The sequence below is a fragment of the Microcebus murinus genome, chromosome 1 (assembly GCF_040939455.1).
Source record: "Microcebus murinus isolate Inina chromosome 1, M.murinus_Inina_mat1.0, whole genome shotgun sequence".
NCBI classification, from domain to species: domain Eukaryota; kingdom Metazoa; phylum Chordata; class Mammalia; order Primates; family Cheirogaleidae; genus Microcebus; species Microcebus murinus.
In genome coordinates this window covers 11,818,446-11,836,710 of record NC_134104.1, presented here as the reverse complement: position 1 = coordinate 11,836,710, position 18,265 = coordinate 11,818,446, and the positions used below count along the sequence as shown (strand labels likewise).

Genomic DNA, 18,265 nt, shown 5'->3' with positions numbered 1-18,265 from the left:
CATCTGAGAAATGGAGTCATTGGTAGTACCTGGGCCATGTTCATGTGACATGGGCAATTTTTGCTCAGGGGCTAGTGCTCAAAGCCCATGCTTGGTTTAATGCTCTGCTGCTACCATGTTGGAATTCTTAAGGATTTTGAACAAGGGAGCCTGCATTTTCATTTTGCACTGGGCCAGGAAATTATGTCGTCTCTCTTGGTTGGTATGTATGTTAATGGTTGTTGTGATTATTAATATTCTGGGAACACTTTACTATCTGGCTCACCCTTCATCAGACTGAATTTAGTTTAATTCCAGCTCATGTAACCATGCTGAATAATCAAATGGTTATGTTTTTTATTATTCAAATTCCATCACAGAGGAAAGAGTTTAGGGGGAAACTGCCTTGGTGGAAAAGATCATCCCTTTTCAGTTCCCAGATTGATTTTACAAGGGTTCCCTCCCCCCTTTGCAGCATGTACTTTCATCCCCATTTTCCTGGCCTATGGGTTGTCACAGTGCCTCAGGGTTTGGGTATTTGAATCTGTAATATTGAGAGAGAAGGAAATAGGGTAGGGATATTGGTTTCCAGTTGGCTGGGAGCACAAAAACGTAGGGAGCACAGAGGAAGATAATAGAGTAATTTGGTTTTCTTGCAAAATATCAAAATTCTTAGATAAAATTAGTACTAAAAACTCCTGTTTTGATAGCAAGGGGCTGTGGGCCAGGGCAGAGGGAAGCCAGGGCATTGTCCTTCACGCTTCTCCCTCTTATGCCCACGACCACTGGGTCACATTGGGCTGTCCATCCACCTCCCAAACCTCCTTCCAATGTGGCCACTTCTTCCCTTCTCGTGGAGCCTGCTGCGCCCACAGAAAGCCCGGCTGTATACTCCTCATTGCACCCCCATCTCCCCACACCCACTCCTTTGTTTTTTTTTTCAACTGCTTTATTGAGACATAATTTACATACCATGCAACTTACCCACTTAAAGTATGCAATTCAATGGTTTTTAGCATATTACATTATTAATTCTTTTAAGTGGTGGTAAACATATGTAACATAAAATTTGCCATTTAACCATTTTTACGTGTACAATTTACTGGTGATAATTACTTTCAAAATGTAGTGTAATCATGGCCATTATTTCCCGAAATTTTTCCCCAAACAGAAACTCGGTACCCATTAAGCAATAACTCTCCATCCCACTCTTCCCGACTCCTGGTAACTCTATCCTATTCTCTGCCTCTATGAATTTGCCTATTATAGATATTTCATATAAGTAGAATCATGCAATATTTGTCCTTTTGTGTCTAATTTATTTCGCTTGGCATGTTTTCAAGATCCATCCACGTTTTAGCATCTATCAGAACTTCATTCCTTTTTCTGGCTAAATAATGTTCCATATTTTGTTTATCCACTTGTCCACTGATGGACACTTGGGTTTCTTCTGCCTTTGGGCTATCGTGAATACTGCTGCAGTGAATATTGGCATATACATGTCTGTTTGAGCCTCATTTTTTGGGTTATTAACTTCCAGGACCTGCTTTTGATACCTCCAGTTCATTTGCACTCAGGAGCCAGAGTAACTTTTCACCAGCACAAGTTCAATCACATCAACTAGCTACCTACAATTCTTTGCCAGCTTAAGATAAAGATGGAAATGCCCACCAAGGTCTCCAGGACCCCGAACTTGGCCTGCGGGATTCTCCAAGTCCCTTTGCACTGGGCTTTGCTCTGCTCTGGCCACCTTAGGCTTCTCTCCATCCTTCTAGGGAGACAGACTCCTTTTGAATTTCAACATGCTGGTCCCTTTTTCTAGAATGTTCACCCTCCCCAAACACCCAGTTTTTGCTAGGTCTTGCTTGGCCAATTCTTCCTGTCTTTCACATCCATCTTGCCTTAAAATTTTCCCTAACGTCTCTCTTCCTCCTTCCGGCTCAGCTTCTCTCCACTACCCTCTTTGCTCCAACAGCCTCTGGAAGCCAGCGGGGACCCACGGGATGGTGCTGCCAGCCCCCAGCGCTTGGGGAGTGCTGCTCTCTCCCTGTGCTGGAACCCCCGGGCCCTAGCTCAGAACCTGGCACACCCTAGTGCCCAGTTCATATCTAAGCTGGCTGAATGGAAAGTATGGGACAGACCTGCATTTTGAGCAAACATTAGTTACTGGGTGGCTCCTAAGTGCTGGGCATCCTTGCCTACCCTCCCAGCCTCAGTTTCCCCGACCTGGAGAATGCACTCTAATACGTGGCTTATTGAGATGGTTGGGTTTTTATTTTAAAGCAGATTTTTAAAATCATTGTGTCTGGCCGACTGGGTCCCCCTTGACAAACACTGATGTTTAGCATTTGCCACTCCATCCCCAGACTGGGAAGAAGGGGCTGGGAATCCAGCCCCCACGGAGCACAGGTGGGACTCAGTGTCATTCACTTTTTCGGGATCTCAGCGGCCCACCTCTGAGAGGGTCCCGCGGGAGGCCAGCGCGTTCGCATTTTCTGTCTCCAGGCCTCCGGGCCACAGTCTGGGCAGTTCACAGCCCTGGAGCCCCGCCCTTGGGTCTCATTATCTACGTTTCCGCGTCACGCCCGCAGCTAACTTGGCAGGCCCTCCCCGCGGTGTTCGGGAACACTTTGTGCTTAGCGCCCGCCTGCCGGGCCCTCCTCCCTCCCGCCAGCCCCGCCTGGCCGGTCACCCCGCTCGGTCGGGAGGGTTTGGGTCCCTGGGGCCCAGGAACCTGCACCAGGCGCGCAGCCGCCAGGACCCCCAAGCACTTGACCTCGATACCCTCTAGTCGGGGCCACACAGGCCGATCCTCGCCCACGGGCTGGGCGTCCAAACGTGGGTCACAACAGCGCATAATCTAGAGGTTCAGAAAGATGCTGTGGCCCAATTTCAAACAAAGCCCAATTATTAGGTCTTGGTGGCTATTTATGCCTGTCCAGTGTCAGATCCACTAGCGCTGCGGACAACCAAAGGAAGTGTAGTCGGAGCGAAAAGAAACCGGCTTTGGAGCCACCTGACCCCTTTTGATACTTCCAGGTCATTGCCTTCCTGGCTGCGTGAGCTTGGGCAAAGCGCCAGAGCTCAGTCTCCTCGTCTGTGAAATGGCGAGAACTGTGCGCGCTTGGTGACTCTGCACGTGGATCCTGGCGGGTGGCAGGGACGGCAGTGCTGCGACCCACGCCTCCAGGACCCCACCTTCCCGCGGTCGCCGCTCGGCCCCGCCCCGGGGGCGCCCCAGCCGCACGCTCGGCGCTGGCTCCAAAGTGCGTCACGGGCACCGGGCGCGCTCCTCCCGCGGCCGCCCGGGCGAAGCTGGCAACCGGCCAGCGCGGGCAGGGCCGGGGGCGTCGGGCCCTCTCTGGGGCTGGGACCCGGCGTGGAAGGCGCTCAAGTTGCGGCCGCAGGCACGCTGTTGGGGGCGCCCTCCGCGGCGGGCAGCGCGCCAGGTACCGGCCTCGGCAGCCTCCCGGCGCGAAGGCTACGCTTTCCCTCCTGCCCCCCTCGCTTCCTCCTGCGCGGCGACGGCGGAGATTTCCTCTCGGGGAAACTACGCGGATCCTTCCCGGGGCTCCTCGCCCCGCCCCAGCTCTCCGCCCCCTCCTCTTTGCTGGGGAGCCTGGGCTGGCCCGCGCCGGGGAGTAGGCTCTGGCTGCCTGGGCCGGGAGGCGGCGGGGGGCCGCGGAGCCGCTGGCCACCGACTCGCCCCGCCATGTGACGCAGCCCTCTGCCCTGCGACCCCCCGCGCTCCCCGGGCCCGCGTCCGCGCCCTGCCGCGCGGCGCACCATGCTCCTGCCGGGACACGCGCGCCCGCCGCCCGCGCCCCAACCCGCGCAGCATCCCGGCCTCCGCAGACAGGTAGAGCCGCCGGGGCAGCTCCTGCGCCTCTTCTACTGCACTGTCCTGGTCTGCTCCAAAGAGATCGCAGCGCTCACGGACTTCTCCGGTAAGAGCGCCCTCCCTGGCCGTGAGCCCCCGGCACCGCGGTGCGCCCAGGTGAGCCCTGGGCAGGGGACCGCTGCCCCTGCGGGAGCGGCCGGGTTGGATTAAAGTTGAAGCTTGCTCATGGCCACTTTTCTTGTCTGGTGTGAGCGGATGGCATAGGTGCTGCGTGCCGGCTGGTGACAGGGAGCCCCCCACCCCCAGAAGGAAAGGTGTGTAATATATTTACAGTTTCTCACCCTGCTGCTGACCTCGTTGGTTTCCCAGCATAAGGGACCCAGCCTGACCCACGCGCGCTCGCCCGAGGCTCCTTAAGCTAGTCCTGTGCCGCGCCCAGTGCTGTTAAAATACACGTGTTGTGGTTGGAGGAGTTGCAGTTGGTTTGCCACCCGCATAGTTTGGGTGCCCATGTAAGAGACTAGCCAAGGGGACACCTGTCCTGAAGTCTGCGCTGGCAGGGAGGAAGGGAAGCTTGCGGGGACTGGAGGTCTGGCGAAAAGGAGGTGAGAGATGAGAAGCTTAGGGAACAGAGGAGACTCAGGGGCGTGACTTTATTGCCAAAAGGTATTAATACCAGAGTCACCCCTCTTCAGTCTCAGTTTTCTTCTCTCTCTCTCTCTCTCTCTCTCTCTCTCTCTCTCTCTCTCACACACACACACACACACACACACACCGACTCCTCCTCTTCAGTAAACGATGAAGTTTACTGAACGATGAAGTTTTTCTTTTTGGGAACTTGGACCCAGGCTCTTGCAGCGAATCTCAGCTAGTTTGAGGTTGCAGGTGTGCGGCTGCAAAGTGAAAGAAGTTTTCAGGTAGATGATGGGCTATAGGAGTGCATGCTTGTATCAGTGCTGCACTTGCTTAAGGTCAAGCTCATCCTTGCAACTGTAACAGCCCGAGTCTCCCTCTGGCAAGGCTGCCGGCTCTCATCCTTCCCCAGCCCAGCCCAGGAAGCAGCTCTGAGCCTCCACTCCTCCGCCAGGCATCTTCTGCCAAGCCTAAGCTTTGCAGAGTCCCCGTAGGGCCCTGCAGTGCGAGGTCTTTTGCAGTATAATTGTGGTAAACTGAGTCATTTCTCAGTCCTGTTTGTGCAGTAGACCAGTATTAATACATGGCAAAGGGCAGGGGCAAACCAGTTGAGTTGAGTTTCTAGTTTACTTAAAGAGAATATCATTGTTAGTTGAGAGCCCTTAGGTCAGAGGTTCTTAGCTTTGAATATTTAATATCAAGGCAGTATTCCTGTCTCGCAAAGGAAACCAAGATATGCCTGTTTGGCAAGCAAACCGTGGCCCTTAAAATCGAGCACTGCAGGAACAGGACCATGTGGTAAATGTTCTGGGGAAATGCATCAAGCTTTTCAAACGCTATTGACTTTTTTTTTTTTAATAGAACTTTCTTGGCTGCTAGAAAAGCACTATTTTCTGATTTAAGCTATGGAGAGCAGGTCTGAGTCCAGCCAGTCTAGCTCTGAATTCTAAAGAAAGAATTGAAAGCTGACAAGCCCTTTTTTTGTGTGACATCATTGCAACTGAACAAATATTGCTTTAGGCAATTTGCGGTGTAACCATTAGATTGTTTTCCCAGATTATAGACACTCAAGAGTTTTGTTTCTTTAGGGGTGCAGTTGCAATACTTGTAACATTCTACAGGTTACCACCCAAATTTGGAATTGTCCGTGTGTAGCAACTGTTATATACAGTGGACTTGAGCTATCAAACAGGCCAGCTATACCCTTAGTAAAATGAATGCTCTGATACAGGTTCCTCTAAATAATGTAATGATAAAAGCATTTCCTTCTGCTTTTCATGCACACTTGAATTCCAGGGTTTAAAACTCTCTGAGCCAGCGGCAGGTGGTGATGCTGCCACCCACAGCCAGTCCCCACACTCCCTCTGATTGGCGATGCTCTCCAGAGAGCTGAAGACTAGGGGGAAATGTCAGGGAGCCTTTTGGGGACATGAAAAGAAATATAATGTCCTCCCAGACCACAGACACATTCAAGTTTAAACCTTCATTCGATATAGGGTGAGATCGGGAAAACATTAGGAAAGTCTCAGGGAGAAAGATGAAGTCTTCCAAAGTTAGCTAATTTGACTCGAAACTTAACAAAACCTTCAGGGACCCCCCCCCCACCATGTGATATACAGCATGGAGGAAAATTCCTAAGCTCCAAAGATGACAGTGTGAGTGTTCAGTTCAATGTTTCGGTTGAAGCAGTGGGTGTTGATCACGTAACTCCAAACCCCCTGGGGCCTCAAAGCTTGCTGCCCGCCTTCCTGGGGACAGTGGGTCCTGTTCCTTTTTATGAACTTGGAGGAGTGTATAGAAAGCAAAACAGAGCTGTATAAAGAGACAGTGGGTCCTCCCCCGCGGAGCTTTACAACAATAGGCAGTCAGGCTAGAGAAGCAGTGTTTGACAATGCAGATACTTGCTTGTTTTTCTAAATAAGGGAAACATCAAAAACTAGTGGAGGATGAAGGGAACTTGGGATTCCTTTACCCTGTGGAAAAGGAGGGAGGATGGTGTGTCCATGTGGAAGAAAGTACTAGAATGTCAGGGGTCGAAGCCATTGTCTGTCTAGTATAGGGCCTCCCAGGAGATTAGCAGTGCAGAGTTTTGAAAAGTTACTTAAGCCTTTCTCCTCTTCGCAACTCTTCCTTGAGCCTTTTGCTGAGGCTGTCAGCTGGTATGGTTTTCCTGGGTCATTGATTTTTTTTTGCCCCGGGGATTCCCAGCATCAATCTTACTCTTAATAACCCTGAGGCTGTATCATCACCTCCTCCTCCTCCCCCTCCACACTCACGACTTGTTCTAATCACCCCCAATCCTGCTGGTAACCAGGCTCCCCAATCACCCCCTTCCATCTCATCCCTGAAGACATTGAGATGCTGCCAGCAGCCACTGGAAGGCAATCATCACTGCATTAAAAATGTATCCCAGGGAAGGCAAGAGCATTTCATGCAAAATTAGTGCCTCTGATCCTTAATCTTGTACTCAAATGTGCTTGGCTTTCATCCATTTTCCTCTTTGGGGTGGAGTTCTGTTCTTTTGACTGCATTCTCAGATTGAGGATTTGGGCTGAGATGTCCAAATTGGTCATTGATTTAAAAAACAAAACAAAACAAACCTCAGAAGTATAATGTCACGACTATGGTCTTTGTTCAGAGAGCAAGACAGGGCGCTGGAGCTTGGAGCTGAGAGGAGGGAGGGCTGCTCTCTTAAGTTCCAGTTGTAAAAAGCAAGGGACCCTTTACATGTTGCCTTGGCATTTCAGTGTGTCTCTCATACTTAGTTTGCAGTGGTCCAGCAGTGCTTGATGTTTTTGGAGCTTTTACTTTGTGTAGTTTCTCTGCTGAGGACAAGCTGAGCCTTCTTTTCCCTTCCTACTTCTTTCCTTTCTCTCCTTTTCTTTTTTCTCAAAGAAAGTCAAGAGATTGATGGGCTTATGGGTAGGGGTGTGAAGGAGGAAGGGAAGGAAAGGGTGGAAAATTGTTCTAGTTCCCCCTGGAATTCCTGGAGAACTCCTGCCTTTGGACAAAGTATCATGTTTGTATGTTTCCACACTTGGTTTTGCCCTAAGGCACACAGTGGTGAATGTAGAGCGGCCTTTAAAGTTTTCCTTGTACCCAAATGTCTCCAGACCTCAAAGAAAGGTCACTATATGGAGGAAGTTGTTTTTTTTTTCTTTTTTTAAAGAGTTGAGATATTGCTAATCTCCCCAGCCTGAAATGCAGTAGCTATTCACAGGTGCGATTATAGCTCACTGCAGCCTCAAACTCCTGACCTCAAGTGATCCTCCTGCCTCAGCCTCCTGAGTAGCTGGGACTACAGGTGCTCACCACCACAGTGTTTGACAATACAGATACTTGCTTGTTTCTCTAAATAAGAGCCTGGGCCAATGTTTTAATCCCTGTCGTTGGTTGCCCAAGTGTGCAATAAGTAGTACTTGGGACCAAACTGTATTAGTTTGCTAGAACTGCCATTATAAAGTGCCACAGACAGGTGGCTTTAAACAATAGAAATTTATTTTATTGCAGTTCTAGGGGCCAGAAGTCCAAGATCAAGGTGTCGGCAGGGTTGCCAAGCCTCTCTCCTTGGCTTGTGGATGCCCCTCTCTGCCCCCACCCCATGTAGAAATATGGTAATTCAATTGATCTTGGAGGCCTGGGGGTGGGAACTCAGTCCTGGTGGATACAGTTGTCCATTTTTGGAGAGGTTGAACCTTGCGATTCTGCCCTCAGATAAGCGTTGGATCTTGGCCCTGGCACCACAGTAGAATCACTTGGGGGTGAGTAAAAAAACATGTGGACATTCAGACTGCATCCCAGGACTTCTGATGCAATTGGCCCTGGGAGACCCAGACATTGACTACTTTTTAAAGCTCCCCAGGTGATTCCAATGTGCAGCCAGAGTTGAGAACCACCGCTCTGGTGTTCAGAGGGGAGGGCCACCTCCTGCCTGAGTGTCAGTTCATCCAGGGTCACAGAAGTGTGGCTGGGTGTCCCCCTCACCCCCTACCCAGGGCTCATCACCAGAGAGACCAGGACTAGATTTTCCTAGCTCATCACTACCTCCCAACACATACACACATGCACGCACACACACAAACACACATACACACATGCACATGCAAACACACATACACACATGCACACACACACACAAACACACATTCACACGTGCACGTGCACACACAAACACACACGTGCACATGCACACACTTCCCTAGGCATTTTATTATGCCTCAGTCGCGTCGTCTTTTTATTCAGGAGTTATCTTCACTTTAAAAAAATTTTATGGAGTAAAAGCAAGCTTGTAACCAAAGAAAACCAAACCGAATGTCTGAGCTGAATGTTCATTTGCCACAGAAGAGAGCAATGAAGAGCAAGCATCTGAATCCGCTTGTCTGTTTCCATGGAAAATCGATACATCTGAAAAATGTCCCGCCAGCTCTTTCTGTAGCAGAGGGGAGTCCCAGCTGGCAAGTGGTCCCGTTATTGATGGCTTTGGTCTCCCAGGTGCTTTATTGGAAAGGCAGCCTAGCAGCAGTTTCAGGGAAAGAACAGAAAGGAAGGAGTGAAAATTAATTGGGCTCAGTGTTGTCTGATTTCATCCTCTTAGCAACCCTACGAGGTGAGGATTAGTCTCCTGTGCAGACTCAACCCCAGAGAGGGTAACTAACTTGCCCAAGGCCACCCAGCTGGGGAGCAGAGGCAGAGGTGGAGCCAGGCTGGGGGACTCAGCCTACGGGGTATCGAGTGGGGGGCAAGGCCACAGTTCATGGAGTGACCACTGCTGTTTCAGGTGCCCTCGGAGTAGACTGACCTTTCCCGCCCTTTCATCTGCATCTTCTCATCAGAGTCATTCCAGAGTAGGTGCACTCCAAAGTGATCCAGTGGGAGAAGAGAAAAATGTTAGAGCTTCTGTCTATCTATTTGCTTTTCCATCTTAGAAAAAAAAGGAGTTCAGTTTCTTTGTTTTTTTTTTTTTTGAGACACAGTCTCACTCTGTTGCCCCGGCTAGAGTATCATGGTGTCAGCCTAGCTCACAGTAACCTCAAATTCCTGGGTTCAAGCCATCCTCCTGCCTCAGCCTCCCGAGGAGCTGGGACTATAGACATGAGCCACCATGCCCAGCTAATTTTTTCTATATATATTTTTAGTTGTCCTGCTAATTTCTTTCTTTTTTTTTAGTGGAGACGGGGTCTCGCTCTTGCTCAGGCTGATCTTGAACTTCTTACCTTGAGCAATCCTCCTGCCTCAACCTCCTGGTGTGCTGGGATTATAGGCGTGAGTCACCACACCCGGCCAGGAGTTCAGTTTTGATTATAATTAACATATAAATTGACAAAGAACAGTATATCATTTATCAATTTTTGTTTTTTTTAAGAGATAGGGTCTCACTTTGTCACCCAGGCTGGAGTGCAGTGGTGGGATCATAGCTCACTGTAACCTCGAACTCATGGGCTCAAGCGATCTTCCTGCCTTAGCCTCCCAAAATGGTACGATTACGGGCCTGAGCTACCTCATCTGGCCCAGAACAATATATAATTTATAAATAAATGTACATCTATGTTCTTATCTGTGTTCTCAAAATGTTTTTGCTGATGGGGAGGTCACTGGTCTTCACAGCCATCCTGTCGGCTTAGTACTTTAAGAATTCTTAAAAAGGAACTGCTTTGAGGATGATGTGCACTGAAAGAACAACTGCTTCCCTGTTACCCACCCCTACCACCTGCCTTGCCTACTTCTCTCCCCAGCTCCATAACTACTAGTAAGATTTAGAGGCAGGATTTGAACACCATATCTGTCTGGTTTCAAAAATCCATACTCTTTGCATTCAAGCTGAGCAGTGGACCAAGAAAGCAAGGGTGTGGGTGTTTGAAGTTTTATGGTACTCTGCCACTGTTTTAATTAGGCTGGTATGTTTGTATCTATTGATACAATAGAGACTATTGTAGAAGATATTTCTGTAAGGAAATAGCTTCTCATAATATTAATAACACAAATCCTAGAGTTACCATGATTTTAGCACTGGAAGGAGAATCTCAGATTGGAAGGATGGCTGACCAAGTGAGTTGGGTGTGGTCTGGTCTGAGTTTTCCCTTGCCCTTTAGAGGTACCTCATTCTGCCACCTTTTTGTTGGCCTCTGCGTGTGCACAATCTCTAGTTAAAACTCTGCCTGGTATAGGCAGTAACCTCTTCACTTGGTTTCCCTAAGCATGAGTAAGAGAAGTTGGTTAAGTTCAAAATACTATTAGTTTATCAAGAACATAAAGCTCTCTGTGCCAGACACTGTTCTAAGAACTTCATGTTAATTTATTTAACCCTCACCATCATAGCTATGAAGGAGATACTACTATAAAAAGTTGAAGAGGAAGGTTATCAGCTGCTTCAAGATGAAGTTGAATATCTCCTTCCCAGCCAGTGGCTGCCAGAAACTCATTAAAGTGAATGGTGAACACATGGCGAACTTTGTCCATGGGAACTGTATGGCCAGAGAAGTTGCCGCTGACACTCTGGGTGAAGAACGGAAGGGTTGTATGGTCCCCATCAGTGATGGAACAACAAGCAAGGTCTCCCCATGAAGCAGGGTGTCTGGACCCCTGGCCGTGACCACCTGCTCCTGAGTAAGACGCATTCCTGTTATAGATCAAAGATAACTGGAGAGCAAAAGCCCAAATCTGTTCAGAGTTGCATGGTGGGTGCCAGTCTGAGCATAATCCACTTGGTTATTATGAAAAAGGAGAGAAGGATATTCCTGGACCGACTGATACTACAGTGCCTCATTGCCTGGAGCCCAAAACACCTAGCAGAATCTGAAAACTTTTCAATCTCTCTAAAGAAGATGATGTTTGCCAATATGTTGTAAGGAAATCCTTAAAGAAAGTAAGAAACCTAGGACCAAAGCACCCAAGATGCAGCATCTTGTTACTCCACGTGTCCTGCAACACAAATGCTGGCACATTGCTCTGAAGAAAAAGCATGCTAAGAAGATTAAGCAAGAGGTTGCAGAATATACTAAACTTTTGCCTAAGAGAATGAAGGAGGCCAAAGAAAAACACCAGGAACAGATTGCCAAGAGATGTAGGTCATCCTCTCTGAGAACATCTCCTTCTGAGTGCAATCATAAATAAGACTTTTTTGAGTAGCAATTAAATAAAATCGGACCCCCTCCTGAAAAAATATTGAAGAAACTGAGGCAAAGAGAAGTTAACTTTGGGGGACTTGAATCCAGGCAGCTTTTCTAATACTAAGGTTAAAAAAGAAAATAAATAAATTATGAATAGTTTAAAGCAATCTCACTTCTTCTGTCTTTTTTTTTTTTTTGAGACACAGTCTCCTTGTTGCCTGGGCTAAAGTGCAGTAGTGTTGTCATAGCTCATGGCAACCTCAAACTCTTGGGCTTAAGCAGTTCTCCTACCTCAGCCTCGCCAGTAGCTAGGACTATAGGCGCCACTACCACACCCAGCTAAATTTTTATTTTTTGTAGAGACAGGGTCTCGTTCTTGCTCAGGCTTGTCTGTCATATTTTTTTATCTTAACATACTAGAGCCAAATCTTTCCCAGAACTTACAGGTATTGTCCATTCCATGTCCTGTCTAAAGATAGTACCATCCAACCTCTAAGAACTAATTATAGACTTAGATCTGTAATCTGTTTCCAGAAATATGGTGGAACTGGTGTTCTGAAATTATTCCCCTGGCAAAACACCTAGAAATGCTGAATAAAATATAACAGACATCCTTTAAATGCCTAGGCAAGTGATCAAATATAAGACCTATTCAGGGAACAAAAATGAAGAGAGAGCAGAGAACCAGAGAAGTTGGCTGGCACTGACCCTATGGCTACACTGGGTCTGTTCGACAGTCTTGACAACCAGAATTTAGTAGGTGTACAAGGGCAGGAGATAAGGCATTAGACCAATGTAAAGTGAGGAGTTAGAATAAAAATCTCTATATAAAGCCAGAATCTAGAAGGGCTAAACCTTCATAAAAAGGCAGATGAAACAAATCAGCCTTCTCACAAGGAAAGATGACAAGGTAACTTGTCTCAGTCTGGGCTCAGGATTGGAGAAAAAAATAATTTCCCTTGAGAGTGTGTAACCAGAGGCCTGCCTTTTTGAGAGTCTAGGTTTTGAATTCACATTGCCTTTTTACTGGGAAACTCACGCTGAGAAACTCATAAAGTTGTCCCATGGTACCTGGCAAAAATAAATGCACAGATACTGCCTGCATGGAAACATTATCAAGAAAGGCCCCTCCAAGGTTCCTGTAGATGCAATTCTGCTGATTATAAACACACAGTCCAAAAGTGCATCATACGAGCAGTAGTTGCTAGCAATAATAGAGTTCTTAAGAAATCAAAGAGGGAATCTAAAACATAAAAAGAAATAAGAGAGGGAATCTAAAACATGAGAAAGGTACAGAAGACTATCAAGAAAGAGTAGGCATATTTGTAAAAGAACCAAATATATCCACTAACATGAAATATATATTATTTGAAATTAAAAGCTTCATGGATAGGTTAAAGAGCAGATTAGACATAGCTGAAGAGAGCAACAGTGAGCTGGAAAATAAAGCTGGAGAAATTCTCCAGAATGAAGCAAAAGAGAACCAGACATGGAAAACGTGGAAGAAAATTTGTAAGACATGTAGGATGGAATGAAGACTAGACTGAACATACATCTGATTAGTTAGCATTCTAGAAAGAAAGAATAGGGGAAATAAGGGAGAGGCAACATTTGAAGTAATAGTATCCTAAAATTAATTTTTAAGAATTGATGATACAAGGACACTGAGAAACAGACCTGAAAAAAAAAAATAAGAAAAGAGTAATAATATATTTTTTTAAAAAAGAATTGATGAAAGATTCAGATTAAAGCATCCCAAGGAAGAGAAATAAAATAAATTTATACCAAGATGTATCAAACTGAAACTATAAAATACTAAAGGCAAGTGACAGTCCTAAAAACAGAAAGAAAAAAATATTATCTATAAAGTCTGGAGGAGCCAGAAGATAGTAAAATAATATTTTCCAGATTCTGAGAAACAAACAACAGACAAGCAAACAAACAAAAACACGACTGTCATCCCAGGACTATATACCCAGCTAAACTATTTTCAAGAGCAATTGTGAAATAAAGACAAATTTACCACTAATCTTTACTGAAAGAACGACTAAAGTATGTACTTCACGAAGAAGATACTGAGTCTAGAATGAATGCATGGGATAGAAGGAAAAAAATTATGGGCAAAAAATGGTACCACTTCTAATGCACTTTACCCATATTCCTTGCTCTGTCTTCCTACTTAAGGAGTGTCATCTCCTTGCATTGAGAGGGATGTTCTCTAAGATATTTTGCTCTTTTGGTGGTTGAAGTCACATGAAGCTTTCTGGACCCACTTGAGCTCTTACACTGACTTATGACTTCTAACCTGAGATATTCAAGGTCCTCCCTTGGTAGGCCTCAGTTCTATGGTAATTACACACTGGTAGTTCTGTAGCAAAGAATGGAAAACACTCTTGAGTCACTCAGGTACCAAATGCTATGCTAGGTTATGATACAGGGCTCCTCCAAAGAGTCAGTGTTGACCCAAGGAAGCTTGCTGTCTAGTGGGTTCACAGACACACAAATAACAAAGGAGTGTGAGAAACAAATGATAGATTTGGCAGGTCACATTCTCCAAAACTAGTAACCAAACCACAGAACCAGGAACTGGGGATTTATTGGTATGTCCACAGGCCTTCCAGACAACTCTGCCCATGTGTAGGCTTTACATTTCCACATGCAAATTTCTAGCCCTTATGTTCTCTCTGCACAGGTCATGACACCTGTGTCACTTGCCCATTCAGGCCCCTGAAATCGTATTTCTCCTGTGTTAACAAGTTAGAGAATGAAGCGATGCTTGGGGTTGGTTTCGACCTGAGAGACAAGTTTTCCACACACAGCAAACCGGGAACATTAAAATTCAAAACTCAGCCCACTGAGACTGCAACGTGTGTTTGCGCACAGTCTGATTTCATGTCTGCCTCAGATGTCCTGTGAATACAGATCGCCTCATTTGGGATTGGAGGGACAGAGAGGACGAAACCTAAGAATGATCTCCAAAGCAAATCTTTAATTCGGATGAGTATAATAGAGTGTAATCCCATTTCAAGTCTGTCAGCATTCCTTTGATGATTACAAATGAGTCCCTTTTCCCCAGCAATGTGGGGGAATAATCTGGATAAAATAACCCTTTTTGTCTGCGGGGGCCCGTGAGATGCATACTCGTGACAGCTTTCAGAGTCGTGTTTCAGTCTGAGAAGAGCACACTGTGCTACCAAGTCATCTCCTTTCTTTCTCTTGACTTGGAAGATTTTTCACTCTTTTCGTGTTCCGTGGCTTCCCAAATTCTCAGGCTTAGAAATCATAAATCATTGTACTGTACAGAGGAACAAGAGAGACCCGGGTTCCCGGGTCCCTTTCTCTCCCTGCCTGGGTGACAGGAGACAGGTGGAATCGAGAATGTATGATCTATCTTGAAGGCCAATTTGTACAGCTTTTGAGGGATATACTTTAAGGAATGCATGCAATTTTATGGTCCTTTTTTTTTTTCTTCATTAAAAAAAAATGCACACTGAACCCAAGTTCAGGCTGACATGCTTCTTTTTGTCAAGTTGGTTGTAAAATTAAGGGACATCATTTTTAAACACCTCCCTCTATTCTCTGAGGCCTGAATGACTGAACACTCCTCCCAAACCTAACAATGCAGAAGGCCATGTGGCCAGGTCAGACTGTACACACAAAGCCTCAGCCCCATCCACAGCCTCAGAATGCAAAGAGGTTTCGAAGACCCCGGAGCTGCATGTCCTGTGTGTGGAATTGCCATGGCAGGAGATCCACACCAAGCACATCTTGTGGTCTTGCCTGTTCTGCTTTTTTAAACCCTGGAGTTCAAGAGCAAAAATCTCTTTTTATCTGATTTCCCTTTCTTTTTTTTTTCAAGTTAGGTCCCCCAGGATTGTTTTTAAATAGTGTTTTGGCTTCTGAAAGCCATAAATCAGCACTTTGAGGCAAAAGCGCTGTCTTGGGCTTGTTTCTATGTAGCTATTCAAGGTAGGTTATTTGGTTTTGTGAACATGGACCAAAAATGCCACCTGGTCTTTATGGTTGCTGGCTATCTTTACCCAGTGAAAATACAGCTTTTCCAAATGTTCAGCTGAAACCAGTTATTCTCGGTCCACGGCAATCTTGTCCCTTGGGAATATTTGCCAATGTCTGGAGGTCCTTTTAATTGTCACCACTGTGGGAGTGCTGCTGGCATCTGGCGGGTCGAAACTGAGGATGCTGCTAAACATCTTACAATGCACAGGACAGAACCCTCCCATCCTCATGCTAAGGTTCAGGAACCCTGGGCTAGACTTGTCCTTGTTTTATTTCTGACACTTTTTGGAACTCAAAGAAAGTGAAAGCGTTTTTCAAAACCCCGCGTTGAGTCTGGAGTCCCTGGACAGCTCTAAGGCCCTGTCCCCAAGTCCCGCTTGCCTGCCACGGCCCAGAGAGGAAATGCAAAGCCTCCCACTGCACGGCTTCTCCATGCCCTCTTGCCCCGTAGGCTTTTACTTGCGCTGTTTTTTCTTCCTCTTCCTTTCCTCTAAGGAACTCGCCCGTGACTTTGGCCCTTTTGCTCTTCTCATCTCAGGCTAGACTGTTTGCCATCGTTAATGTCAAACTGAAATATCGCTCTGGAGAGGTGTTCAGACTTGAAGTCGCTTGCTCGCGCGCAGTGCAAGGATGCGTTTTGCAACACATCTCCGTGATTTCGAAATCCCAATTAAACAATTGCCAATTGCTTGGGGGTGGGGGCGGTAATTGGATGTGAACTTTCAGATGGGAGAGAGAGAAAGTGAGGAAGACTGTGCAGGGAGGGATCTGCTTTCCCTTGGTGTCCCCCACGCCCTCTCCTCCCTCCTGTGACTCTGTCCACCGCCCCCTCGGCCCCACCTGCCTCCCTGCGCCCTGGCACAGGCTGCTCGCGAGTTGCCCGTGTGCGGCGGGGCGCTCAGCTCCCTGCGCTGTCATGCACGCCTTGGGACACGTGTGTGCGTGGGGCTGAGCCGTGCTGCTGCGGAGCCCACACCGAGCACAAGGAGAACCCCATCCGTGGACTCCTCTGACACGGTGACTGCCACCCCTGCCCAGAGGCCACCGGGACGGTCCCCACTTTCAGAGCGCGTCCTCCGCTCAGTCACCCCTCTTTCAGACAAGTCGCAACTCTACTGAAAATATTTCTCTCCTTCTGCCAAACAGAGAGAAAATGTAGCATTGTTTCCAAGAGAGCAAGCAGGGGCACCAGCGGGGAATGGGTGTGCAGTATTTGTACAGTTTTGTGACTCAGTCCATCTGAATTTCCAAGCATTTTAAGAGCTTTGTCCAAAAAAAAAAAAAAAAAAAAAGGTCTATTGTGTGGCTCTTGGCACTGAAGAAAATAGCAGGCCTGTCAGAACTCTGTTTCAGATTTAATTTTCAAGTGGGTGATGTAAGAATGCCGTCCAGCGGGAGGGCTCTGCTCATTTTCTCGTTCCCGCTCACTTGGGAGCTATGGAACTTTGGCTTTCAGAATCAGCTCGTGTTAAGAAACCGAAGCATGTTATCTCTTTACACCCCTTTAGTTAAAAGGCATCGTGTTCTTAAGCAAAGATTAGTATGTCTTTTAAATGAATATGGTTTCCTGCAATGCAAGTAAAAGCATTTCTGACTATGTATGTATTATGTAAATAATATAATGTAATACACTATATACATATTTTTGCAGAGCATCTTCTTGCGAGACCTTACTACCCTTTTTTTCGATACAGTTTTGAAAAGGCCTAAGACATCATTGATCTTCCCAAATGCCTCACACATTCAGTATTTGCTACTGGGTACTGGGTATAAAAAATAAGCAGGACAAACTTGCTTTTGAAGATGCTTTTTCCTGGTTGCTTTCTTTTCTGTTCATCGAAACAGTGAACGGTGATTTTTCTCATCACATGTAGATTTTGCGTAGAGTACATGTTTTGTCCTGTCTCTGCCTTCTCTGGTTAATGAAGATTATGTACTATATTTAAAAAAGCATCATACTGAAGCATCATATTGAACCCTTGGATAACTCTGAACCATGAATAGATAATCAGTTTCTAGGCTGGGAAGTTTTTCCACAGTGTGGCCAAGTGTCAGTCCACATTGTAGAGGCGACTTTCTACTCAAACCACTCGTTTGGGTCCTTTGGGTCCATCCATCCTCAGCAAAACAACCTCTGTTTTCTTCTTCCTGGTTTGCAGAAAGCTCCCCAGGGCTTTTTTCATAATGGGAAATTTAACATGTCGACCCCATGCACACACCAGGTCCAAGGTAAAATTAGACTGTGGACAACAGAACACAGATAAAACCCACCAGGCTGTCCACTGCCCTAGTCTGTTACACTAAGGGAGATCTGACCGAAAAGAATGTCTTAGTTCTTTGCTCCCACGTGTGTAACTAAAACACCAGCCAGGGGCCTTTGTCTTCAGGAGGCGGTAAGATAGGGACTTGCAAACCAGCCCTAAACTACAGCCTTCTGTGGGACCTTCAGGAACCTTCTAGAATGTGACTCATTTCTGCCAAAGGGTCTTAGATGAAAGTCTACTCTGCCATTTATCTTCATTAGCTACATATTCTCTTTCCGTGGGAAGGCAAATTATTAGGTAGGGTTTATGCAGTCTGATATATTAATTGAGAGCTTTAAAGAATGTCAGATGTTTGTGATTCGGTCTCAAAGTCTGGGTTAAAATTGCAGTGTTGAATGTTGTAAATTAGTATAATTACTGTGGTT

The 18,265-nt window shown here is 46.5% G+C and overlaps 1 protein-coding gene across 5 annotated transcripts in view; it reads left to right on the top strand.

The window, feature by feature from the left end:
• The first annotated feature begins 2,675 nt into the window (after nt 1-2,675).
• EVA1C (eva-1 homolog C) overlaps nt 2,676-18,265 on the top strand; it is an 89,261-nt gene continuing 73,671 nt past the window's right edge. For 2 of the 5 annotated variants that reach the window (XM_020284711.2, XM_012780913.3), the window contains exon 1: nt 2,678-3,926. In XM_020284711.2, the coding sequence (XP_020140300.1) occupies nt 3,767-3,926 (160 nt within the window). In that variant the 5' untranslated portion in view covers nt 2,678-3,766. Of the gene's footprint in view, nt 3,927-18,265 lie in introns of all 5 variants that reach the window. The other 3 variants (XM_076000480.1, XM_012780911.3, XM_012780910.3) reach the window with 3 other exon arrangements.